This window comes from Leptonotus elevatus, chromosome 4 (assembly GCF_054856555.1).
Source record: "Leptonotus elevatus isolate MCC_2025b chromosome 4, RoL_Lele_1.0, whole genome shotgun sequence".
Lineage (NCBI taxonomy): Eukaryota > Metazoa > Chordata > Actinopteri > Syngnathiformes > Syngnathidae > Leptonotus > Leptonotus elevatus.
The window spans coordinates 1513037-1540878 of NC_141242.1; the positions used below are offsets into that span (position 1 = coordinate 1513037).

General features: G+C 41.6%; 2 protein-coding genes and 1 long non-coding RNA gene across 6 annotated transcripts in view; 2 read left to right on the plus strand and 1 right to left on the minus strand.

Annotated features, from left to right (window-relative positions):
* LOC147174936 (uncharacterized) overlaps positions 1-26165 on the minus strand; it is a 55783-nt gene extending 29618 nt beyond the window's left edge. For 3 of the 4 annotated variants that reach the window (XR_015094673.1, XR_015094672.1, XR_015094674.1), the window contains exons 1-3: positions 25974-26165; positions 23820-24034; positions 22154-22318 (exon numbers count right to left, since the gene is read on the minus strand). This is a non-coding gene — a long non-coding RNA (uncharacterized LOC147174936). The remainder of the gene's footprint in view (positions 1-22153; positions 22319-23819; positions 24035-25973) is intronic. The other variant, XR_015094671.1, reaches the window with a different exon arrangement.
* LOC147174939 (shaker-related potassium channel tsha2-like) lies at positions 9197-15266 on the plus strand. The gene is made up of 2 exons (XM_086074499.1): positions 9197-11123; positions 14998-15266. Exon 1 carries the CDS (start codon positions 9703-9705, stop codon positions 11101-11103), a length of 1401 nt encoding a protein of 466 aa, XP_085930625.1. The 5' UTR covers positions 9197-9702; the 3' UTR covers positions 11104-11123; positions 14998-15266.
* Positions 17024-27372, plus strand: LOC147174940 (potassium voltage-gated channel subfamily A member 1-like). Its single transcript, XM_086074498.1, has 2 exons — positions 17024-17289; positions 17719-27372. Exon 2 carries the CDS (start codon positions 17941-17943, stop codon positions 19417-19419), a length of 1479 nt encoding a protein of 492 aa, XP_085930624.1. The 5' UTR covers positions 17024-17289; positions 17719-17940; the 3' UTR covers positions 19420-27372.
* Positions 27373-27842: the final 470 nt, after the last annotated feature.

Below are 27842 nucleotides of genomic sequence, written 5' to 3' on the forward strand. Positions count from 1 at the left end.
TGGACGGGACGAGAGCGGACCTGTCGCCATGACTGGATGGGACGAGAGCAGACTGGTCGCCATGACTGAACGGGACGAGAGTGACTGGTCACCACGACCGGACGGGACGAAAGCGTTCTGGTCGCCATGGCCGGACAGGACGAGAGCGGACTGGTCGCCACGGCTGGACGGGACGAGAGCGGACTGGTCGCCATGACTGGACGCGGCAAGGGCAGACTGGTCACCATGACTGACAGGACGAGAGTAGACATGGCGACCAGTCCACTCTCGTCCTGTCCAGACTGGAGTAGACTTGGCTGATACAAAGACTAGACACACGAACTTCCACACGTAACATAGGCAATGCCCGCTCGCCATGCCTATTTTCAGAACACATTGATGGCGAAGCTGCAGCCAAAATGTAACTTAATTACAGCGCCGCACCCCCGCCTGTGCTGCTCACAATGCGCTGAGTGCACAAAGATGACAGATGGAAATGTATCAAAAGCCGCCTGCCGCCGCATTTCGTCACACTCGTGTCATTTGTCAGGAGTGAGAGCGCACAATACAATGTCGGTTTGCCACGCATGCGAAATGAACGCTGATGTCCGTATGCTCATTTTCAATCATGTTCCCCTCAAAGAATAAATTATAAAAGGCACATAAACAACAAATGAATAGCATTTGTGAAATGATTCAACTTAGTAAAAGAACATTTGTTGACTTGGAACAAACCCCGACGCAAATGACATTTCAGAGTAATGAACGGACCCCCGACTAACAATGTTTATAATTGCTTGAATATTGATCGTTTAAACCATAAATAGACCTCAGACTGATCCCAAAACAATTTAACATTTCAAAGTCATCTTGCAGCATTATTTTTTAAAAACAAAAAGCTAACAGATGGTTTAATTTTGAAAAAAAGCAGCAAAATGCAATACGTTAGCATTAAGTTAGCATTATTGATATGGTTTGCTTGAACATTTTGGTGTTTAAATATTTATAATTAGCGTAATGTCTATGTTAATTGCTGTTAGCTAGTCTATAGCATTCAAGCTAGCGGACTTTCGCTAATTTATGGTTTAATTGAACGCGTTGGTGTTTAGATGTATGTTTAATTAGATTTTGTTTTATGTGTGAGTTTAAATATAAGATATGTTATATGATAGCCTCTCATCAGTGAGAAGAGGTGAAAAAGAGCTTCCTTAAAAAGGGTGATTTAAGTTGAAATGATTTAAATCTTATGGGACAGGTAAAACTATCCCCCCCCCCCCCCCAAAAGTTAAATAAAATAAGATGGTCTTTCTGTATTGCAAATTTCTATCATGGGTGAGCCCCCCGTGATAATAACAGTATATTTTTTTATATTCAAATGGTACATAAAAGGCTAACGCTTGGCCAATTTTAGCCATAAAAACTGACCCTACGCTAACAGCTAGCCATAACCCCAGCTAGGCTGTGACTATTTGTGTATTTCATGATTTCAACCTTCCAACACATCAAACGCAGCCCAATGTCACTACTATGTAGCTCAACATGAACTAAATGTCTCAAGCAAATAAGTAATTGCTGGTGTTAACTGGCAAGAAATTGAAAGTCAACGCTGTCAAATATAACTGAGGCAGACGTGCCTGCGAGCCAGCTAGCTTTAGCGGCCAAACCCCCACTGCCCCCCTTTGCGCTTAACAAGCGGCATTCATTAGCAAATTTGCGTTAAAAGCCCCCCCGCACAATATAAAGTGAAGTTTGCGGATTCCTGCGAGACCGCATTCTTGACACAAACTCCTGGAGCGAGCGGGAGAAAATAGTTGCGGCTGCGCGCGCCACCGCTGCCATGAGCAAATCATTCCGCGGGGCCGTGTCGCCAAGTGTGGTCGGTTTATTTATAGAACTCCCTCAAAGTCGCTGCCGTCGGACGGGATTCGGTTACAGCACCGTCGAAAGCTGAAAATACAGCGTCCGCCGGCGGCCAAATCCCTCCTTTGGAAATAGTACTGGATGGCTCCAAAATTAACTGCCATGTCATTGAGCGCAATTTAAGTCAGATTGCATATCACAGGCTGAATGTGTAATATTGAACACGACATGTTCACACTTGACTTCAGCTGAGACAGCCGTTCATTCAGAAGGAACAGGGCTTGTACATAGCACGAGAATCTGAAAGTTTGCCAATCACCTACAAAATGTAGACCGCAAGAGTGCTGAATAGAAATATGTTTATGCTTTGACCTTTGACTTGAGCTACATACGGCCATCTTGTCTGATAGCATTCAAAATGTTGCCTTTTTAATCACACTGCAAACTATTTTCCCAACCACTTAAAAACTGCGGCTGCAAAAGTGCTGAATCGAAACATGTCATCATTTTTATCTTTGACAGCAGCTGGGTCAGTCATCTTGTCACGGCTGCAAAATGATTCATTGGAATATCATAAACACTTGAAGATTATCAAGCAGTTTAAGATTGTGGCTGCTAGAGCGCTGAATAGAAACAGCTAGCTTGGCTACCTTGTCACGGATAGCATTCAAAATGGCCTCCTTTGATACAACAACATGGGCACTTAAAGGGATACTTGATTCATATTGAGCCATTTTCAGCAGTAAAAAGTTAACATTTTGTCCAGAATGGATTTGATAACGACATAATTTTTTGTATACAATATACAAAACACATTTTTCCACTTGCTGTCGACTGAAAATGACATCACATGTGCTGAGGAAGTCACTCTAAAAACAGTTATGGATCAAAAATGGACCGATCCATTTTATGGGTCAATTTGACCCAACTATCTGGGTTGTTTAATACAAAATGACCCAATTTTTTGACCCAAGTAAATGATCTGACCAATATTGACGAGTTGTTTTACACTAAAAGACTTGACTCAAAGTTGGGTCAAATTGACCCAATTAGAGGATCGCTCCATTTCTGCCCCATATTTAGGTTATTTTTGACCCAACTGTTTTTAGAGTGTAGGTAACGACCAAACATGGCTCACCTGTTTTCTGGGTTTGGTCCACAAAATGAGCCATGATTGGTCGTTACCTACTTCCTCAGCACAGGTGATGTCATCTTCATTCGACACCAAGTGGAAAAAAATCGTTTTAAAAGGTATTAATTTTGATTTGATGAAAAATAATGAAGTTATCCAATGAATTCTGGACAAAATATTAACGTTTCACTGCGACAAATAAAAACAAGTCTTGATTTTACCTTTGACCTCAACTCACTTTGCTATTTCTCTCAAGTATTACTCAAAATGAACATGGGCCGCCTCCTATATAGAACTCTTGAAGTTTGCCCGCCAACTGAAAATTGCTGCTGCTCAAGTGCAAGTAGCGATTTTACCTCTGACTACTTCAGTAAGCTTCAAAAAGAAAAAGAAAAAGCTTTTAAAAAATAATAATAATGGAACAAGTGACAGCTCATGACTTGGAAAAACTCATCAGTCAAAGTATACCACTTTACCTGTAAGTGTAAAAGTAAGGAGTTAAATATCTGATGAGGTCAAAAGTAACCATCTGTAATACAGCGCCCCTCCCCTGCCCGTTAGACCCCCCACCCGCCACCCGGAACGTATCGAGCACGACATCATCAGCTAAAACCGTCCGAGGCTTAATCAAGGCCTGGAAGGCTAATCCGGGAGGCCAGGCGTGTGACCAAGATGACAGCCAGGTCATTCCAAGGAAGCTCGCCCCTTTTGCCTCCCAGTTCATTCTTACTCAGAGTGGAGAAAAAAATACATAAAAAAAAATAAATAAAAAAAATACATTAAAAAAATAAATAAAAAAAATACACTAAAAAAATAATAATAATAAAAAAAATACATTAAAAAAATAAATAAAACACCAGCGCCAACCTGGGAAGGCTTATTTGATGCCAGATTATTATTATTTTTGCTTTATTATGCCGTATCAGTGGCTGTTATCAGCAGCATCCACAAGTACCCAATATCTACAACAGGGTTTTGCGCAGGTCGGTAAAAAGCATTAAAAGTCATTACATGGATTTTGCTTATATTCAAGACTTAAATGGCATTAGAAAGCATTAAATACGTCATTAACCATTTAAATACGGTTGATTCTATTCATGCATGATTTTACATACAACGTTTTGCAAAGAAGTCACTATGACACAATTTACAGATAATAAATAAATGTCATGAAAAATACATTTATTTGTGGAGACTTGAAACTAGTAGTCATTTTCAATGAACAAAATGGCCTGGAGTCCACGCGTTGCTTGTACTGAATTTGAATTTCTTCAACGTCATCAACGTCCAACATAACCCTAAAGCCACCCTGACTCAATGTCTCACACTTTATTGAATGTTTTGTACAATGTTTTAACTTCAAATAACTTTATACGATACAACCACGTTTGTATTCGGTAACCATGTTTGTCCAATTTTATCTCAATTAACAAGAAAAACAAACAAACAAAAAACTTTGTTTGCATATGAGTATGACATGGGCATTAAATTTGTTTAAGTTGCATTAAAAAACTTTTAATTAGATTTTCTGACACCTGCAGAAATCCTTTAAAAACAAGACTAAGTGCAATTTCTGCAGAAATTGCGTGGGAAGGATGAAAGCTGAATGCTAAACTGAATGCTAAGCTGAATGCTTATGAAGTAAACTGAAAGATAAATTATATGAAAATTACAAAGTATTCATTGTAGTTGAAAGATAAATGAATAAAAAGAACACTTGAACCCAGGTGGCATGAATTTTTGAAGCAAGTTTAAATTGATATGGAAAAGTGCTATCTGAAAGTACCCTTCATTCATTTAGATGGAAAAGTGGAAATAATGATAGCCAATGAAAAAATGCACCCCAAAAAAAAGCACAAAAAAGAATATCACTCAATAGCGCCACCTAGGCATGCAGTACCCTCCATTAATTTAGATGGAAAAGTGGAACTATGATCAGTCAGTTGGTTAGCATGTAATCAAATCCAAATCCAAGAAAAGTTTAGGAATAAAACAGAACATTGAATGCCTGATGAGACGCTTACAGAAAAAAAAAAAAAAAAAACAAGTCTGTGAACACGATTGTGGTCAGTGCGCAAATAGAAGCAGCAGAAACTCCACACACATATTGAGGCTGCGGGGTTGCCGCTGCGGTTACCGAACGTCTCAGACGGGAACCTCATCCTTGCTCTATTTTTAGACAAACAACAACAAATCTTACAAGTGCAATTTGTACGAAAGCTCAGCCTCTATTTCACGCATGAAGGAAAAATTTAAATACAGCGGAAGCTTGCTTTTTCATAGCTTTACACACCAAAAGAGTGTTGACTAAGTATTCAACTCAAATTTTTATTTCACTCTTTAAAAAAAAAAATGAAAGGGGACAGAAAAAAGTCAAACTTGTGATATCTGCCCCGAATCAACAAAATGAATGACAGCAAGCAGTCAAGACGTTTTCAATGTAACAATTTTACAAAATAATTAGTTTGTTGGGTACCACTGTTATTGAAGCCACCATGTGACCAACAGAAACTGTGATTTGATTATTTTATTTCCTTTTATTTTGAAGGGCTGACTTTTGAGAGGATAAGTTATGACGATTGCAGTCCTTTGATTTCCTCCAGCCAGGACAGAAGTGGCCTTAAGTCCTGTTTGCTTTGCAGGACAGAGATCTGACCGTCATCTACATAGCAGTGAAAGGAAATACCATGTATTTTTTAAGATGGAACCTAGGGGCAGCAAATGCAATGACAACAGCAGGGGCCCCCAAATTGAACCCTGTGGAACACCGTACGACAGTGGGACACGTCTTTGAAAGGAGAAGCTTCGATTCCAGGAAATTAATGCCTGTGTCGCACTTTTTTTTTGGCATCAATTTATAAACTGAATGGATGTATGAAAAACGGGAGAAAATTTAGACGCCAAAAAAGAATAGTATTTTTGTCCGCTTTTGTCCATATGGACAATAATCAAAAATTATATAATCAACATAAACTGAAAGTTCCTTAGTGTTGTTTTAAAACTACGAGTGGGCATATTGATGCTACTACCAGCATGCTACGAGCGCTGACACATCTGTCAGTTGGTCTGGGAAGTGTTACAAGTGCAGCTCAGTTGTTTAAAAGTGAGGTTTAATTGTAGTTTCCTATTCTAGTACACACTCACCGTTAAGGCAGTCATTCCAACAGGGACTGAAGTGTCTTAGTTGTGAGGACAAGCTTGTTTATTCCATCTTTAAGATGCTACTAGTAGGCCAAAAAAAGTGGCGCGGAAAAAAACTCAAGTACCGTAACTACAAAAAGTATTTTTACGTGCTTACTTGGCACTACTGCTGGGTGATATTGTGTTACGACAAGAGTGGGGACGGAGGGTGCAGGCTGGGGGTACACATCATATACGTCGCCCTCCCCGGCATGCGCGTGTCTCCCGGGTAACACGTCATTACTTGCACATGCCCGTCCGGCTACATTTCCCACACGTACGCAAGCTTCTGGAAAATGTGCACCTGCAGCAAAGCCTGCACACATGATGTGTTCGTTTGTACTGGAACTAAGAACCAACAAAACTGCTCAGTAAGTCACAGTGAAATAAAATGTGTTGTTCTATGCAAAAGAATAATTGCATCAATGTGTGTGTGCTAACTTTGTTCGCCGTTCTATGACGTTTTGCATTGTTTGTTAGCATGAAGCTAAACTGATTTGTCTGAAGCACGGCTAAGTAGTTTTAACCCTCCCTCCCGTTATGTTGTGGGTCAAAATGACCCGCTTTCAAGTTAAACAACAACACATATTTGTTTTTCCACAATGAAACTTGGCACCAACAGACAATAAGAAATGGTTCATTTCAGTTCATTTGCAATGAAAAAAATAATGATTTTGAAGGATTGTTTTGGAACATTGAGCACAGCCAGGGTCAAATTGATCTATTTTAAAGTCAAACGAGTGGTGTTTTTTTCTGTGAAACTTATCATTTAAAAGTGGTTTACTTTGAAATATTTTCAATTGAAATGGTTAGGTTACTAATGTTTATCAGAATACTTATGGAAAAATTAAGAACTACAGATTAGTATTTTTTCGCTACGAAACTTCTCATCAATTAAAATGGTCTACGTACGATGACATATTTTCAAGTTTTCTAACGTTTACCGGAATGCTTTTGGAAAATTAAACATATCCGGGTCAAACTGACCCATTTCAAAGTTAAATAACTACAAATGGTAGTATTTCATGATGAAACTTGTTGAAAATGGTCATTTGAAATATTTGCAACAAAAGCGGTTAATAATGTTTTATGATTTTTATCATTCATATCATAGCCTGTGTCAAATTGACCCAGGATTAATATTGTTGCTGAGAAACCAACCTAAAAGGAGGGTTCAATTCACAACATGTAATTCTGTTATGTGAATGGCAACAGGTTAACTGTTCCTTCTGTCATCTCGTGGAAAATAATTTCATGAATTATTTCTTCCTGTGACTATCCATCATTGGCAGAGATAGATGAGCAAAAATACGTATTTTGCAGCAAATCAATCATCATTTTTGGACCAATTAGGGGAAAGTGGACCATTTCCACAGGAATCACAGCTGTGGAATCGTTTCATTTCAATTCTAATTAAACAATTTTGAAAAAAGTGTTGAGCTATCACATCGACAGCAAAGCAAAACATTGGAATGAACGTGTGACTGATGTCACCCGAAATAACACACTCACACACACCACCCGTACTCCCCCGCATCGGCTTATAAATCACGTGTCCATGCCACAGCTTGTTTGTTGTTGTTTGTTTCCGTGGAGACGCACAACGCGAGCCAGACGCTCCCTTTGCTCAGCTGCAGCCACTGACTGACACATTCGCATCCTCACGCCCGCACTTGACGCCCTTTTGTTCTGTCGCCACAAAGTGCCTTGTTGTTGTTACCACACAGACACTTACACACACACACTTTGGGTCTACATTTGTAGTGGGGACATCTTCTTGACATAATGCATTTCCTAGCCCCTTACCCTAACCTTAACCATCACAACTGATTACCTAATACTAACCCTAAACCCTAACCCCAACCAAAACCCATTTGAAACCTAAACTCTAAAACCAAGTCTTGACCCTCAAAAAAAGGTATTGAGTTGTAAGGACCGGCCAAAATGTCCCCACAAGGACACATGGTCCCCACAATAATAGTAAAAACCAAGTAAATGGTCCCCATGATGTGATATAAACCCCCCTCCAACAACCCCCCCCCCCCCCCCACACACACACACACACACACAACATTGGACTATTACAGGGATAGGCAAGTTCGGTCCGAGTGAGCTGCAGTCCTGCATGTTTTTGATGTCTGCCTCCTCAAACACAGCTGAGAGGCTCCTGCAGAACGTAATGATGAGCTGATGATTTGAAACACCTGGGTTGGAGGCAGGAGACACCGAAAACATGCAGGACTGCGGCTCTCTAGGACCAAACTTGCCTATTCTTGGACTATTAAGACGCGTGATGACATGTGAGCAGTTTAGATGGGTGCAAACCGTTTTAGCAACACTGATTGATTGACAGCCCTGCACTGTTATTATTGTCCAGAGCCAATACAGCAAATACAGTCAATGTACAAGGTCCAGAACAATCTTGGACAATAAGCCTCATGCTGCTTCACCTACTATGAATGCTGTTGTGGTAACACGGGGAACATAGGTTGACTTGTTAGTTAATTTCATACAATGAAGAGGAGAGATTGTACAAAGCAGACACACGGAATTTAATGGGAAGAGAAAAAGTTTGGGTGATGAACCATATGCTGCTTCACTTCATATGAATTTGTTGTGGCAATTAGCACCATGCGTGGTCAAGAATCATCTTGGCTGACGATTGACAGCTGACTGAGATCCGTAACGCAAAGATGAGCTCGAAATAGAACAAATAAAAAATAAAACTTTGAACCGTTGACGTATCTGATTGCACAATTTGAGGTCCCTCTAGTTACTCTAAATGACAGGACACATGTCTTCAAGGGGGACACCCACCCCCATGTTCCAGGTTGTACAATTGAGCCCTTTGAGCAGAGCACTACCAACAGCGAATGTTATTTAGGCTCTGGGCTTCCTGAAGAGGACGACATTACCTCTGCGTCTCAAGTATCAGTCGAGCCAGCATTTTCCATTGGCGAGGACCCGACAGTCGGTAGGGGGGTTCAAGTCTCGCAGAATTTTGGCTTATTTTGGCCACATTAAATATAAGCTCATCATGGCGGTGGTGGTCCTGTTTCTTCAAGTGTGAGCGAGGGGACACCGGCGGGTTCCCCTTGCGACAGGAATAGCGCCATGATTTCATGAATGAGGGACTCGCAATCGGGAGGGAGCGCATTTGTCATGGGGTTTGGACATACACGAACGAAAATACGGCTGTAGAGTCTACGGAGGGTTGAAAGAGTGTAAAAAGTGGGCGCTTCCGTGTTTACTGAAGTGAAATGCTGGTGGGACGGCGGCACAGGCAGCGAGTGTCATCTGGTCTTCCAACTTGGGGAGGGCCGTGCGGTTTAAAATGGTGTGAATATGATAGCCACCTTTGCCCACTGGTGTAGCTTATGCAAGGGGGAGATCTGTCGGACACGGCCAGGCTCTAATCTGACAAAAGGACCGTGTAAATCAAACGTAGCGGTACCGGCAACGAGCTCCTTTCGGAGGAGGGAGGAATGTGACAATCTGCATGAGAAAGGACACTTGAAAGGTGAGTGGCGACCCTCGAGAGGGGTAAGAAGATGACCGTGGTGTCCCAGGAGAACCGCGATGAGACCGTGGTGGTCAGCCCCTTGTTGCCAGATGACCCGGAGGAGCAGGAGTGCAGTGAGAGGGTGGTCATCAACATCTCGGGCCTGCACTTCGAGACCCAACTGAAGACCCTCTCGCGCTTCCCCAGCACACTTTTAGGGGATCCCCACAAAAGGATGCGCTTCTTCGACCCGCTTAGGAACGAGTACTTCTTCGACAGGAATAGGCCCAGCTTTGACGCCATCCTTTACTACTATCAGTCCGGGGGGAGGTTACGCAGACCGGTGAGCGTCCCTGTGGATATTTTCCTCGAGGAGCTCAAGTTCTACGAGTTTGATGAGGAGACCATCGAGCTTTTTCGAGACGATGAGGGTCTGACAAGGGAGGAGGACCAACTTCTGCCTAACAATGAGTTCCAGAGACAACTCTGGCTATTGTTTGAGTATCCAGAAAGCTCTGGGCCTGCTCGGATCATCGCCATTGTCTCTGTGATGGTTATCTTGATATCCATTATCATATTCTGCTTGGAGACGTTGCCCGAGTTCCGAGAGGTCCCCGTGTCGGTGCAGGAGCTCCACGTAAATGGCACCAGCCACGGGAAGGTGCAAAGTCCCTTTACAGACCCCTTCTTCATGGTGGAAACGCTTTGCATTGTGTGGTTCTCCTTTGAGTTCACTATAAGGTTCTTGTCCTGCCCAAGCAAGGCGGCGTTCTTCAAGAATATCATGAACATCATAGACGTGGTGGCCATCGCGCCTTACTTCATCACCCTGGGATTGGACTTGGCTGAGCACCAGGGCAGCAGTCAGCAAGCCGCCTCGCTCGCCATCCTGAGGGTCATCCGTCTGGTCCGTGTTTTTAGGATTTTTAAGCTCTCCAGACACTCCAAAGGTCTTCAGATCCTCGGACAAACACTCCACGCCAGCCTCAGGGAGCTGGGCCTCTTGATTTTCTTCCTCATCATCGGCGTGGTCCTCTTTTCCAGTTCGGTGTATTTTGCAGAAGCGGAGGACCCAGAATCGGGGTTTTCCAGTATCCCCGATGCCTTCTGGTGGGCGGTTGTAACTATGACAACGGTGGGCTACGGAGATATGTGCCCCAGCACCATCGGGGGCAAGTTTGTGGGATCCTTGTGCGCCATCGCCGGAGTTCTCACCATCGCTCTACCGGTGCCTGTCATCGTGTCTAACTTCAACTACTTCTACCACCGAGAGAACGACGAGGAGGATCGTTTGCAGTACGTGCACGTGACCTGCGGACAACCGCAGACGTCATCTGGGGACTTTAACTCCAGCAAAAGCGAGCAGTCCAAGACAGAGTCCTACCGGGAAGACGACCTGGAGAGCCTCACCCAGATCGAAATCTACACCGGGAAGCTGACTGATGTATGAGAGGAACGGATGGTCTCGCGGTGAGTCTTAAGGTTGTATGTTTCCTCTGCTGACCTAAATACTAATAAGCACTAACAGTTGTGTTCAAAATAATAGCAGCCTAACATGATTAACCAGATCAATGACTTTTTGGGGTAGAAAATCTATTTCTACATGGCAAACAATTTACCATTAGGTGTAGTCACAGAAAACTAACAGACTCAACATTCTTGATATGCATGGTCCTGAGTCTGTGCAATTAGATAATTAATTGAAAGGGGTGTGTTGAAAAAAATAGCAGTGTGGAGTTCAACTAATTATGTCAATCATTCTGTGAAAAAAAACTGGTGTGAATCAGGTGGACCTTATAAGGGTGAAGCCAGCACGTGTCATGCATGTATTTCTTTTAGAAAACCTGAGAAAAATGGGTCGCTCCAGACATTGTTCAAAAGAACAGCAGACTTGGATTAAAAAAAAAACTTGCAGAAGGGAAAACATATCAAGAAGTGAAGAAAATAAAAGGCTGCTCGGTTAAAATGATCTCCAATAGTTTAAAATGGAAAGCAAAACCAGAGACACATGGAAGAAAACGGAAAACAACCATTCGAATGGATCGAAGGATAGCCAGAATGGCAAAGACTCAACCAATGATCAGCTCCACGGAAAATCAAAGACGGTCTGAAGTTACCTGTGAGTACTGTGACAATTAGAAGGCGCCTGTGTGAAGCTGATCTATTAGCAAGAAGTCCTCGTAAAGTCCCAGTGTTCAGAGTCTCACATCAACTGGCCTTAAGAGAAATGGAGAAACATTTTGTGGACTGATGAAAGTCACATTGCTCTTTTCGGATCCAAGGGCCGCAGACAGTTTGTCAGACGACCCCCAAACACTGAATTCAAGCCACAGTACACTCTGAAGACAGTGAAGCATCATAATTTTTTTTCTTACTATGGTGTTGGGCCTATTAATCGCATACCAGGGATCATGGATCAGTTTGTATAAATCAAAATACTTAAAGAGGTCATGTTGCCTTATGCTGAAGAAGTATTGCCCTTGAAATGGCCCCAAACACACCAGTAAACGAGCAGCATCTTGGTTCCAGACCAACTAAATTACAGTTATGGAGTGGCCAGCTCAATCCCCGGACCTCAATTCGATAGAAAACCTATGGGGTGATATCAAAAGTGCCGTTTCTGAGGCAAAACCAAGAAATGCAGAGGAACTGTGGACTGTTGTCAAATCCTCCTGGGCTGGGATACCTGTTGAGAGGTGCAAGAAGTTGGTCGACTCCCATGCAACACAGCAGTTCTCAGAAACCATGGTTATACAACTAAATATTCATTTAATGAGTCATAGGAATGCTAAATCCAAGAGAATTTGAGTTTATAAAGCAAATATTCAAATATGTAAAGAAACAGACACTGCTATTTTTTCAGCACAATTTTCATTTTTTTCCCCATTTTTTTTAAAAGCAATTAAAAAAATTGACAAATGTTTGTTCATGCTTTGATTTAGAATATGATCTGCAGTGTTCCCAAAACTAATGGACTACTACTTTAGTATTTTGATCTTTTTAAACACACTGCTATTATATTGAACACAACTGTACCTCTAATAAAGCAAACCCTCGCTCCCATGCTCATGGCAATAGAAAGGAACTTTGGAGGAACCTATCGTCAACGAGCTGGCCCACAATAATGTCAGCATTTAGCCCTCCTTTGATTGGTTGGTCAAAGCAAGCCAAGTTTGACTTGCACAACATGTCCGCAGCGGTCTGCACACACAAATACATGTAATAATAATCTGTGTCTCGGATGAGTAGAATGCATTTGTATTAAACGCTCGTGTTTTTGTTATTAGACAAAAAATAATTGTGAATTTTTCTTAACGATGAATTGATGTTGCAATTGGCTGGTAACGAGTACAGGGCGCACCCCGCCAGTTAGCTGCGATAGGCTCCAGCTGACCTGGCCCGAATTGTCAAACTGGAATGACGCAATGACTTTCAAGAACTCCATTTATGAAGTAGCATTTTGTTTTTTATAACTCTAAATCACAGTTGTGTTCGTGTGTAATCACTTGAGTGGCACATGCTTGCTGGTATCTTTGAGGAGTGATGTACGTGCGTGTGATTTAGAATCAATCAGATCGATTATGCTCTGATTTGATTTAGGCTGGTTTGGAGCTTGTGATGGGTTCTTATGCATGATTATTAACGTGGGGAGAGCGCCACCCTGTGGATACCTCCAGGAAGCATTTCTGCAATGTACAGTTCAGAAATGCAGAAAAGTATGACAGTTCAACTTTTCACAAAGGTAAAAGAGGATGATATGCGTTTGCTGGGAAAGTGCCTGATTTATTTATTTATTTATTTTTTAAATTTTTAAAGCTGCAACAGTAGCACACAACAATTATTTGCAGTAGAACTTGTGATGGTTGTATATCAACACAATGCAATTAGTGATTACATTAAAGGTTAAAATAAGTATGAAGGTAATAAAAAACATTTGACTTTGGAAACAGATGTATCAAATGTTACCTACAAATACACTGATAATAATAGCCTGGGCTGATAATTATGAAAAGATGAAAATAATAAATAAAAATTAAAAGCACTGTACTCACAACAATAAAGTGCAGCAACTAATAAAATCCCTTTCATATAAATTATAAGAATAACCTAAAATGTACAATAAAATGTCAAGCAAATATGTCACTAATGATGTTACTGAATAGAGGTACACAAGATGACACAATTTTTTTAAATGACATCAAATTATGAAGTCTAGAAACTAGAATGCACAAGCTTTAGTGAAAAAAAATATCAAAACAAATGGCCATAGCAAACATTACATTTTTGCGTTACAGGTGTAGTATAATAGGCCAGAAGTTTGCATACATTACAGTACAAAAAGAAGTATCTCAAAATGTTTTCTTGGTTCAATACTTCTTTTTTTTTTATCATTCGATGTTCCTGACTTCACTGCTCTGATTACTACATTGTATGGTTAAATGAAACTAAATCATATTTCTTTGACATCATTTAACTGTAGGTAACTAGTTATTTCATAAAACCAGTCATTTTCATCATATATATTCTATTTCACCATCATATTGAACATTTGCATATGTCCACCCAATTAACTGTCCCTTTAAGAAAAACCTCTGATGTGTCTAGGGACGTCACAACTGTTGCAGAATAATTTTCATCATGTAGTTGGATGTTGTCAAGGGTCAACACGTCCACTCTGTCATAAATAAATAACAATTGATAGAAAACATTTTCAAAAGCTTGCCTTGAAATGTATTTGTCAAACAGTCCATAGTCATCTATCTAACTAAAAGTCCGCCATGTGATCATTACATGCTAATATTAGCCAAAAATGTCCACCCTGTTGTTGTCCCTGTTGTTTGGAAATCTAAAATATATTTCTTAACTAGTGCACACTAGTGTTGTTATAGTAAGTGAAGATCGACAATTAAATGCTAACATTAGCCAAAAATGTCCGCCTTGTCGTTGTCCCTCCCCCTGTCAGCAAGCTCACATATTTTGCTGTTTGCATGTATTTTGTCTTTCTTCAATGGAGGCAGAAGAAGTGGCTAGTTGTAGAATAAATAGTTTATCTTATGTTTCATAATTGTCATCACATTATGTGTGTAGTTGTGTGTTGTCAAGTTTAACATGTCCACGCTGTCATAATGCAACATTAATTGATATGAAAACCTTTCTGAAATCTGAAATATATTTCTTAACTAGTGCACAGTCAGCTTGCTAACAGACTCATGTTGCTACACTAGGTGAAGATCCACCATTAAATGCTAACATTAACCAAAAAGGTCCACCCTGTCATTAAACTCGCATAGTTTGTAGTTTGCATGTACGTCTTCTGACAACCTAAATTTGTTTGTGTTTTCAGGAGTCAGAAGACGTTGAAGCTCGTTGTGTTATCATCGGCAATGCAGACGAGACTTTTTCTTGTGATCCACCGAGACGTCTCACAAGAACAACAATTGGAAACGTTTGCCTAACTGGACAATGAAAACATTTTGGGGATAAAAGATTGCTGTAAATATTTTCTACTTTTTGGCGCAGATTGTTTAAAACAGACAAGAACTTTCAGAAGCACGCTGTGGAGGATTGCCATTGTAAATGTTGTCATACATAGTATTTATTTTTCTAAACTGTATGTGATCTTAATTTAATCTTCTTTTTTTTAAATAAATAAATAAATGTTCAAATATCAGAACATGCTTGTTTCATGAAATTGCATTCATTTATTATTAACAGTTTGTTTTCTTTTGGCTTTTTGTGCATTTAGTGAATGTTACTTTTGTCCCCCTTTTTTTTGGTCTAATCAGATTTCAGCGTCTGTGTTGCCATGTTAAGATGTTTTGTCAATGTCCTTCACAATCAGAAGTGCTGGCCCAAGTAATGTTTACCAGATTAGCAAATGAGACAAAATTCACATTAAGAAAACTGTCACCCCAAAAAGTTTCTGGAATGGTGCTGATCTTGTTATAAATGGCAACAGGCGGGAAAAACATGTCCAGTGGATATTCTGCCATCTATTGGAAGAATTTTGAATTGCTGCTCATTAGCTAAGATTGGAGTTCCAAGGACACAACTGCACTTTGTCCTTACCGCCAATTTGGCAGAGGAGCAATTAACTTTAAAATGACATTGGTGGAAACATTATGTGCTGGCACATTTCCACACATTTTTGCCAACGTTTTTTCCAATGAGTCAGCAAGGACACACACACACTCAATACATATGAGAATAAAAATAATAAGAATAATAAGAAGGTAATGTTCCAAGCACATCATATACTGTTGCAGTATAGGATATGAAAACAGGAAAGAACAAGTTCTTGCACAAAATAATATCAATTTAAAGGTAATCATTTTACGTATAAAATGTCTATGACATCATATCACAGAAATACGAAATATTGAACAATGAAAAATGTTAAAGCATTAAAGCACAAATGTGAAAGAACAATGTGATGTAACGAGTTCAAGGTATGAAAATAGTTACATTACAAGAACGACATACTGTGTAAATAAATATATTTGGCTGTACAAACAAATGCTAAAAGTGCTTCTATATTGGATTGACAGCAATATTATGAAATTGTAATGTCAACAAATAGCCTAAATGTTATAGTATAGCTGATTGAGTACATTTAATTGACTGCATCAGTAGTATGAAAACAAACATTAGGTACTAAGGTACCATAACATTCCATATCATATGAAATAGGGTGGTATAAAACTAAATAGCAATTTTTTTATGAATATGACTCTGACTTTTCTGACAGTTCCTTCTTATTGGCCTTCTGCAAAGCATCATTTGAATGTGTGTACAACTGCACATGCATCCCCGATGCTGCAATTCTCTCCCGAGGTGCAAATCCTGTTCCTCAACCGATCTGGATCCAATTTGTTTCGTTTTGGCCTTTGTGCTGTATTGCGCCTGCTGGCGCTGCTGCTGCATGCAAACACGACACAAGTTGTGCTGCTGCTTCTGCTGCTTTCAAGAGTCGCTCTGCATTGCGTCGAAAGCTCCAACTCCTCCTCTCGCTCTCTCTCTCTCTCGCTCTCACTGCTACAGCCTCTCTCCTCTCTCCTCCCTCCTCCATCCATGCATCCATCCATCCATGCGTCCACTTGCAAGTAAAAAGGCCGCAGAGGAAACATTCCCTCCATCAGCTGTGCATTTCTTCTTCTTCTTCCCCTCGTTTTTAACGTTGGCCAATCCCCCTCCCCCTCCCCCAGCGTGGATGGGAGCCGCTCACTTGCTAGCTCTCCACCGGTTTCTGCTGATGTCTGGATAACGTCAAGGGCTGGCGTATGGCTCCTTTAATGTAGCCCCCCACCCCCACCCCCACCACTCGCTTCCATCCTCCACCTTTCCCCCACCCTCCCCTTTTGGAATTGCAGCGTTAAAAAAAAAAAAAAAAAAAGCACACGCAAAAAGCCACATCTCCTCCCGCAGTGCACTGTGAGGAAGCTCCAGCCTGCATCCTGCCACCGCCTCCTCCTTCTCCTGCATCCCGGCAGCCATGTGATTGTTTTGCTTTTTTTCATTCTTCTTGTTGTTTTTTCTTCCCATCTCTCGACTGGACATGTGAAACACTTCACATGGGTGCTTTGACCAGAGCGCAAGACGTCTCGGAGACCCCCTCATCCGCCAACGTCACCCCAAGGTAAGACGCACAAAAGTAGCGTAGAGATCTCGTCAGCGTTTGCGACTAGAAAGCCGCCACGCCTGTGCACCTAAAAAAGCTCGGTTCTGAAATGTTATGCGTCAAAAAACTGCGGGCCGCGTCTGCCCTTTGAGCTCCAAACTTAAGTGGTGTCATGCCTCCAAACTGCAGTGACGAGGCAAGCGGAGTGACGGCGACACTTTTTTGCAAAGCGTTTCCTAGTTTGTGTAAGCACCTCGCTAATTGAGCCGAAAGAAGTAAATAAATAAATAAGTAAAGTGGAGAAAATGCTGAGCAGGCAAATATCTTTCTGTGTTCGCTGTTTGATCCCATTATTTCCCCCCCTCCCCTCCGCCACCACCACCACCAACAACCTCCTCCTCCTTCTGCTTCCCTCTCTCTCCCTTGCTCTCTCTCTCCGGGTGGCAGAGGCAGCGGTGTTGGAGAGCAGCAATGGTCAAGTCAGCGAGAACCGCAGTGGAGCCGCACTGAGGCAAATTCAGCCAACCAGCCCCTCGTGTCCTGGGGGTGCGGGGACATTCCCAGCACTTTAAGGGGCGCAGGAAGTCGAGAAAGTCCCAATTGGCCCCCGACCCGCACATCTGCCCTTTCAGGCTAACAGCATCCCCGAGCCGTACCCCCTCACCCAAAATGACGGTGGTCTCAGGAGACAACGTGGACGAGACCTCGGCCGTACCGGGCCACCCCCAGGACGCCTACCCGCCTCCAGACCATAACGACCACGAGTGCTGCGAGAGGGTGGTCATCAACATAGCCGGCCTTAGGTTCGAGACGCAGCTCAAGACCCTCTCTCAATTCCCGGAGACGCTGCTGGGCAACCCCAAGAAGCGCATGCGTTACTTCGACCCCCTGCGAAATGAGTACTTCTTCGATAGGAACCGGCCCAGCTTCGACGCCATCCTGTACTACTACCAGTCCGGGGGGAGGCTGCGAAGGCCCGTCAACGTCCCTTTGGATATGTTCTCGGAGGAGATCAAGTTCTACGAGCTAGGGGTGGATGCCATGGAGAGGTTCCGAGAAGACGAGGGCTTTATCAGGGAGGAGGAGCGACCCCTGCCCGAGAAGGAGTTCCAGCGTCAGATCTGGCTGCTCTTTGAGCACCCAGAGAGCTCGGGCACGGCCAGGGGGATTGCCATCGTGTCCGTCATGGTCATCCTCATCTCCATCGTCATATTTTGTTTGGAGACGATACCCCAGCTCAAGGAGGAACCCATGAGCCAATTTGAGACTGTAGGTAACGTCACCATCTACTACAAACCAAACATCCTCACAGACCCCTTCTTCGTCATCGAGACGCTCTGCATCATCTGGTTCTCCTTTGAGTTGATAGTACGCTTTCTGGCGTGCCCCAGCAAACCGGCCTTCTTCAAGAACATGATGAACACCATAGACATTGTGGCCATCATCCCCTACTTTATCACGCTGGGCACCGAGCTGGCCGAAGACCCCGAAACAGAGGGGGTGGGGGAGCAGGCCACGTCTTTGGCAATACTCAGGGTGATCCGTCTGGTCCGGGTGTTTCGGATCTTCAAGCTTTCCCGACACTCCAAAGGATTGCAGATTTTGGGGCAGACCCTCAAGGCCAGCATGCGAGAGCTGGGACTGCTCATCTTCTTCCTGTTCATTGGCGTCATCTTATTCTCCAGCGCAGTTTTCTTCGCCGAGGCAGAGGAGCAGGGTTCCTTTTTCAGAAGCATCCCTGACGCTTTCTGGTGGGCGGTGGTGTCCATGACCACCGTGGGTTACGGCGACATGGTGCCTGTCACCATCGGGGGCAAGATCGTGGGATCTCTGTGCGCCATCGCCGGAGTGTTGACCATTGCTTTGCCCGTGCCCGTTATTGTGTCCAACTTCAACTACTTCTACCACAGGGAGACGGAGGGAGAGGAACAGGCTCAGCTGCTCAACGTCAGCAATCCCAACATCCCGTCCGACACCAACTCCAGCCGCCGCAGTTCCTCTGTCGTCAGCAAGTCAGAGTACATGGAGATCGACGGCGACCTGAACAACAGCATCGACAACTTCCGGGAGGCCAACCTCAGAACTGGCAACTGCACTATAGCCAACCAGAACTGTGTGAACAAGAACAAGCTGCTCACAGATGTTTAGGCACCAGAACCACGGTGGGGTGGACCACCTGTTAGGCTTATAAAATCCTGCTAAAAAAAAAAACTATAGAGAAGAAGCTAACACTGTTAGAGTAGACAACACTTAGATAGGCTAATCAATTCTTCTAATCCTGCAAGTATGTACCCCCAAACACTCTCCCTTCCTCCAAACTAAAGAAGTATTGATAACCCCAAATATACACATCTAGGTGTTAGGATGCAGAGCACACTCTTGTCTAATCAGGCAATATAATGCATGGAATACCGAGAACCAACGCTGCGGAAAAGTCATCGCAACCTTGAAAAAAAGCTACAGTAGATGTTGGATCCTCACCACCGCTGCCACCCACTCGCACTCCACTTCCTCCCCATCACCCCTTGGAAGGATCTAACCGTTCCGCAAAAAGCACCTTATAGGAGGAAGACCAACCTGGATGTAAACAAGTCCGCTCGTTTCCCGGGACATCGGCAGTGGAACCGCGGGCCGGCCGAACGATCTAGACCGCCCTTCGGCAGAGCTTGACGCATGATGACCGACGTTCCATTTCCACGCATGCAACCAGACGTATAGGTACTTGCCATCACGGAGAGGATGTTCTGTTGGGATCGCCGTCCCATGTTTTTGCACCAAAGGCGCCGGATGAGGGTTTGAGTTGACTTGACATATTTACAAACACAGGATTTGAATGTTCCATCTTAAGGGGACACTTCCGAAATGAGATCATAGCATGAGAAAACGTAACCTGCATTATGGTCTACGGACTTTCAGTACTTTTGTATCCTGGCATATTTAATGCATGACATGAGTAAGCAGCTTGTTGCAACTCAGGCACTCTGCAGTGTCCTTTTTTGGTCAGGGAAACTAAATGAAAGCCCAAAATGCATTGCATTCCCAATATATCCCAAGCCACAATTTAGCCACTTTAGGAAATCCAAGTATCCAAACTGCATTTAACCATCAAGTAAGTTACCATAGCGCAGTGCATGAGCCTCGGTTCAATTTCCTCATCAGGTTTTGCGTTTGGACACCAAATTGACGACGCGCAGTATTGGAACGATTGGAAATCTTTGGACATGAGTTGCTAGTGCCTTTAATTCCGCTCACCACCAGGTCCAGTGGAAGTGCCTCTTGGTAGTCGTGGGACGTGGGAGCTTCAGCAGTGCTGCTTCAGATCTTTGTCGTAATATGAAGAAGAAGCAGAACCATAAGCCGGACGAGTGAGTGAAAAAGAAAACAAAATAACATGCACAAGCTGGTTTTGGCATCATGACGATTAAGCAAGCAGCGACGTAATGTACTTTCCATGTTTACCGATCCAAAAACAAAAGGAACATTTGCAGGTTTCCACCATCGTTTATTCATGCCTGGCTTTCGTCGGTTGTTTGTTTTTTGTGCTCTGTGCATCCAAACAGGGTCTCTACCTCAGTCAGGTCCTTGCAAACGCAAATGCAAGTTTCAATGCAGGGCTTCCTTCCCTACGTTCTTCTGTCCGTCCTTCCTTCCTTCCTTCCTTCCTTCCTTCCATGCTTCATTCATTCTTTCGTATCTTCCTTGCTTCCTTCTCTTTGAATCTTTCCTTACTTCCACCGTCCTTCCTTGCACTATCCTTCATTCCTTCGTCCCTTTTATTTCTTTCTTTCCTTTCTTCTTTCCCTCTGTACGTCGCTTTTTTCTTTCTCCCACTCCCTTTCCGTCATTCCTTCCTACCATCCTCATTCATTCTTCCTTTTCATCCTTCCTTCTGTCCCTGTTTTTTAATTTCTTTCCATCTGTCCTTCCTTCCTTTTATTTTTTCCTTGCTTCCGTCCTTCCTTCCATCATCCTTCCTTCCTTCTGTCCTTTGATTTTTCATAGCTTCTTTCCACTCTTCTATCGCTCCACCCTTCTTTCCTTCCTTTTTCCTGAACTTAATTCCTCCCTTCCTTGTTTATTTCCTTCCTTCTATTCCTTGGTTCCTTCCTTTCTTTTTTGGTTTGTTCCTTCCATCCTTCCTCCCATCATTCGTTCAGCCATACCGCTTCAAACTGCTGTGGTGCAATATTGAATGTGAGCATCCCAAAGTATCATCGCCATCACACGAGCACTTAAAAAGGGTAGGGGTGGGGGGGTTGTGGGGGAAGAAAAAGCACGGTTTCATCCTCACGCTGCATCTCTTTTTTTTGTGTTTTGTCACTGACGCTACGCACAATCAGAATGTTGATTTGGAGAGAGATTGTTCCAACTCTCCATCCTGAGGGACTCTTTAGTACGTTTAGTTCCTCGATCACAACGCAAGCTGTAGGCGTGTGTGTGACACAAGCATACACACACACACACCCACACACACACACACACACACACACGCACACTCACACGAATGCTTCACATCACTCACTGCAGCACTCGGGCATTTAAGTACACACAATAGTGCACACTTTGCACATGCTTCCTTTCGGCTGCAGTTTGTCATTTTGAAGAATGACATTATTTTTTTATTATTCATCCATTTATTTTATATTGTTCAATTATTGAACTATTCAATTTGTCACTTTCAGTATTTTTTATTACAAGTATGTATTTGATACTTTTTTGACTGTAGTTTTTAACCATTGTAGACTCATTGCAGCAAGGCTGGAACTTCTTGTCTTAAACATCAATTCGGAAAAATAAATAAATAAATTGTTTTTTTTTGGTCATCTATGCATTACATTTTGATTTTGGTATTATTTTCAATTAGTATGATTTTAAATTTTACCTTGAAATGTCACGCCGTTTCTCCCAGTGGACTGACAAACTGGTCCGAACTTGTATCTAAATTGGGGCACCACTGCCACCTACTGGAGGTTGTGCATCAGTAAAGTTGTTTCCAAGCTTTACGTTAGAGCAGCGTCAGTCAGAACCTGCCCAAGTCCGACCCATCCTTGTAGAAAAAAGTATACTCGTCAAATGCAGTCAATGAGTTCACATCAAATACATGAATTTAATTTAACTCATGAAATCAATATTAGTTTAAAATTTAAGTTACTATATTTTCGATTTGCATACTTTTTCATTTAAAATTGTAGTTCTGTAATTATTCCAGCTTGCTGCAGTTACACTAAATGAATTATTTACTTACTTACTTACATGTCATAATATTTGTGTTTTTTATTTCTGTAGCTATATCATGTGCTTCTATTAGACCTCATATTTGTTGCATTGTTTTCTAAGAGAAATAATACACATACAATGAAATTGGGAAGTTTCTTTATTTGATTACATATAATAAATTGTATCTAAGATTTTTGGGGGTTTGTTTTTAATGGTTCCACTGCAGCTACAATCGAAACGTTATTTTTTAATGTTACATTTTAAATGAATGCATTGCTCTTATTATTTACGGCATCATTTTAAGTTCCATATACTATTTATTTTTTATTCTATTATTATTAGTATTATTGTTATAATTATTATTACTTTTATTCATATATACAAGATCACCTGTCTGCAGCTAAGGTGGAATGTGTAATGAACACAGTCAATTAATGAAATAATATTAATAATAATAATAATAATAATAATATTAATAATAATAATAATAAGTGTGTGTGTGTGGGGGGGGGGTGCGTGTGCGTGCGTGTGTAAAATCAATAAAAATAGGTGGACTGCTGCAGTGTTGTTTGAATGTCAGAATCTTGCTGCAGTGGCTGCCCTTCATGGTGCTCGGGCAGGATCACATTTTGTTTTTTTTGCTCCCTCTGCTTCTTACATTATTATCAGCTGAATGGTTAGTTTTCAGTTTGTTGCTAACGATAGGAGGGTGGGGGGGTGTGGTGGGGGTTCCTGGTATAATTTACTACCTTTGTACTGTATTACTGACTCTGACACGGTCAACCTTGCACAAGTGACAGCATAGCAACGATGTGATTATGTCCCGTTTCGATTGCTCGTTCTTTCATTCGTTGCCCTTTCGTGGCTGACTTTGAATGGTGCTATGCGTCCCAGCTCCCCTCAACAAAACGTGCACTCTGAACAGCAATACATTGTTAGTGTCTCGGACGTTTTACTTGAGCGTGTGTGCGTGTGTGCGTGTAAAAATGGCTAAAAACCTATCTATTTTGGAACGCTGCTGCAAAATCACCAATTGCCACTGACAAGTTGTTGTTTTTTCCAGTAGAATTGAGCCACTAAAGCTCGAGTGGGCCAACTCCAATTTTGGAGAGGGATTCAAACTTTTATGGTTGCAATAATATCTGTAGGGTTTATTTTTACTTCTTCTTGGTATGTGATTTGACAGTTTGTTGTTTTTCTTCAGAGTTTGATATTTTGTCAAATATAATGAAAACTTTTGATTTGAAAACAAAAGTTGAGTGCAATAGTGGTCGGAGAAGTCAATTTGATCAATATTTCATAAAATATTACAAATAACAAGTGCTACTTACTTTTTGTGTCTGCTATGAATCTCTGAAGCTCACTTTCGGCGATGTTTTGTCTGAAGCCGAGTTTGGGCACAGACATCTTGAAAATGGGAGTTGGCCCAATGTTGTTCTGATGAATCAGGAAACCTGTTAAGTGTAAGAATGGACTGCCCCCTATATGTCAAAAGTCTTCATTTTTAACTGGTTGAGTGCGGCACAGGATCATCTATCTGGGCTACCTGAAGGAAAAGAAACAAACTGTGATTAGATTTAGTGTTGTTGTTTTTTAAGTCTAATAGCAATTGTGGTCTAAATCCAAACATCTATCAAATGTCCATCATGAAAGATGGAGAAAAACTTTGCTTTCTGGGATGTTTTGACCGTCTTGGAAATGGGAGCTGGCCCAGTGTTGCACCAATGAATCAGGAAAATGTATATGTGTAATAATGGATAGCCTCCTACCCTAAATGTCAAAAGTCTTCATATTGAATAGGTTGGATGCTGGTCAGTATCATCTTGTTTGCCGCCTGAAAGACTAGTACAATAGCGGTATAACTCCAAACGTCCATCAAATATATCACAACAGATTATTTAAAAAAAAATAATATGACTTACTTCTAAGTCTTTATTCATCTCTGAACCTCACCAGGGGTGAAGCCTATTTCATTTGGGAAGTGGAAGTTGCGCTGACGAATCCGGAAAATGAGGGCTAAGGGCAATAATGGACTGTCCCTTATATGTCAAATTTTGGAACAAAAGACAAAACCCGGATGATTTTGACCAGTATTCGCTTAATGATTGAAAGATTCTCAGCTACTGTTGCTCTGCTTTTGTTTGCTCGTCTCATTAGCAAGAAAGGGGCCGTTTTTTTTTGTGTGTGTTCTTCTTTTCCTGAATGTAGATTTGGTCTATGATTGGTTGTCTCAGGCGTGGGTGTTTCTTCAAAAGTAAATATGAGACACAGTAGGGTTGCTCTTCCCACAGATCATTTTACTGTCAGTTTCACAGTGGACTAGGGCCATCACTATCCTTTTAAATCTTTCTGTCTAATCTCTTTGTAATCTATCCTATCAAATATTCCATCAAATAATCCCCGTAATTTGTTTGTTTTTTGTTAATCCAATAAAGTGGAACATGAGTTGAATTGAGTTAATATAAGTACTCATGCATTATTGAACACCAACAAAATTAGCCTATGCTAAACAGTTAGCAATTGTGATTAGCATCAACATGCTAGCGTTTATCTCTTAAGGTAAACAAACACTAACCACCATTTAGTTCACACATACAGGCCAAAAGTTTGGACACACCCACTTATTCAATACTATGCTTTATTTTCATGACTGTGCACATTGTAGAATCTCACTGATGGCATCAAAACGATGACGACAACTATGACAACTATCAAACACAAAATAATCAATTAAATCAATTAAATACATAAATAAATAAGCACCGTTTTCTCTGATTACTTTTTTTTGCACATTCTTGGCATTCTCTCGATAAGCTTCAAAAGGTAGTCACCTGAAAGGGTTTTCCAACCGTTTTTTAAGGAGTTCCCAGACGTAAGAATGACAAAAGTATGCAAAAAAAAAAAAAAGTAACCAGAGCAAAGGATGGCTATTTTAAAGAATCTAACATATGAAGAAAAAAAATCAGTTAATTCACCTTTTTTTGTTAAGTACATAACTCCACATCAAAATGCATTGAATAAAAAAGTGTGTCCAAACTTGTGGCCTGTACTGTACATTTTTCTAGCTATGTACATGAGCTGAATTGAGTGGATACAACTATTATCTTCAGCGCATGAGCACTATTAAAGACCAAAAATATTAGCCTATGCTAAACGGTTAGCAAGCGCCACTAGCATTATCTCGCTAGCGATTACCTCTTTAGGTAAACACACTAGTGACTAACCACCATTTAGTTCACACATACATCTTTGTGTCTATGTACATGAGCTGAATTGAGTGGATACAACTATTATCTTCTGCGCATGAGCGCTATTAACGACCCCCAAAAATTTGCCTATGCTAAATGGTTAGCAATCACGATTAGCATTAGCGCGCTAGCAATTAACCATTTAAGGTTTTAAAAAAAACACTAACCACCATTAAGGTCACACATACATCATCTTATCTACATTAAACATGTAATAGTGTCTTAAAAGTCACTTACAGACAATAGGTCATGAGAAAACGACTGGAGCTGCCTGTTAGCTAGTAGCTACAATGGGCTCAATAACTTCCTGTCCACTGCGTGCGTCTGCAGAAACGGTCCGTGCAGAAACATGGACAGAGACGCAAACATGTGTCCGGCTGAGCTTCGAGGCAGACATTTTTAGTCGACTTATACAACTTTCTTTTTTTTTATCCCAGCCCTACAGTGGAGCCTTGCTACTTGCTGGCCTGACTGCAAATAGCAAAACCAGTGATTAACTGATGCGTATAATAAATGCCATGAAAATAAATTACGCAAATAAGCAGAGAATGTCGCAAATAACGGGGGACCAAAAAAAACATTGCATTGCGCATATGCGAGTGTCTGTCCACTGTACACCGACAGTTTTTACGTTTGATAACTGCAAAGTCTCCCTTTATCTTCAAAATGAGCAAACTGGAGTTCGCCCACTCCAGTGCTCAGTGTCTCAATTAAGGCCCAACGTGCACTTAGTGACGACCATCACCTGCTAAACTAGTCCTAATACTTACTTGAAGGAATTGAATTGCTACAAATGATGCAGAAACACGTATGGATGTACATATTGTAATCCAGTATAAGAACACAAAGACGAGGGTGTCGTCGTTCCTTTCGGTTGTGGCACTTAACATGGATAAGTGAGACGCGTACCATCATTATTACTGGACAAAAGTGGGAGATTTGGTTTTTCCAGTTCTAATTTGGATTTTAATAATATTTGTTTGCATATTTCCACCGCTAAAAGCTGCTCTGATGAAATATCCCTTAAGGAAACGCGCTGCATGGTCCACCGACGACTGCATGAGCTTTTGCCTTTCAACTATGAGATACGCCTTGTTTTCTTTCCTCCACGTGTTATTGTTATGATCATTTTTGGAAAAAGAAACCCTTGCCTCCATATGTGCCACCCACCTCCCCCCCTTGCTGGAGTTGTGACCTCATCGCACGGATGTGGCGTCCGTTCAGGGTTTTGCTGGCAAAAAGAGGCGAGCGAGGACGTTTAAGGGCTACAAGTAGTTCCTCACACTGAACTCTCTCCAATGAGAACAACACACACACACACACACACACACACACACGCACACACACACACACAAACGACGCCGCTTTGTCCTTCGGGGAGTTTGTGCTGGACTGTTGACAGTTGGACTCTGGAAGTTTTTTGTTTTTGTTTTTGTTTTCCATGCCCAAGTCAAGCAAAGTGATTGTATTCAAGCATCATTGTCATGTTGTGTTTACTGAGGATGATGCGAATGTGTGTGAAGACAGAGGCACGGTCTGTGATCTATGCAAGGGTACTCATTACTTTTTCTTTTTAGTTTTATTAGATCACTTCTGATTTCATCTTCTATTTACTCCAATAAATTTTTAAGGATCAGTTGGTGTTTTAGTGTTTTTCTAATAGACATGGATGGATATGCTTTTGTCACGGCCGATACGGATACCGAGTATTAGTAGTCAAGAAGGTAGGGCCCAAAATTCATATCCTGGTATAAACTGCATCCCTTCACGGTAATGGTTTTTAAATAAATAATTTGCTTACTGGTTTACATAGTCCTTTATAGAAGCTATATGGATTTTTTTTTTTTAAACAATGAAAGAATAAATTGACTTTGGATAACATTTATTGTGCAAATCGAAAATCAAAATTAAAAGTCGTTAAAAAAAAGTGATATCAAACAGTGGTATCACACCCGTCATTCTTCTTAATGTATGCCAGATTTAATAGATTGATAGATAGCTTACATTGTTTTTAGATATTTGCAATTACTAATGATTGATGGACTTTTTTCTGTCCGACTTTGAAATGTCCGACTTTGAATGCAGCTGCAGTTTGGCTCGCCGAAC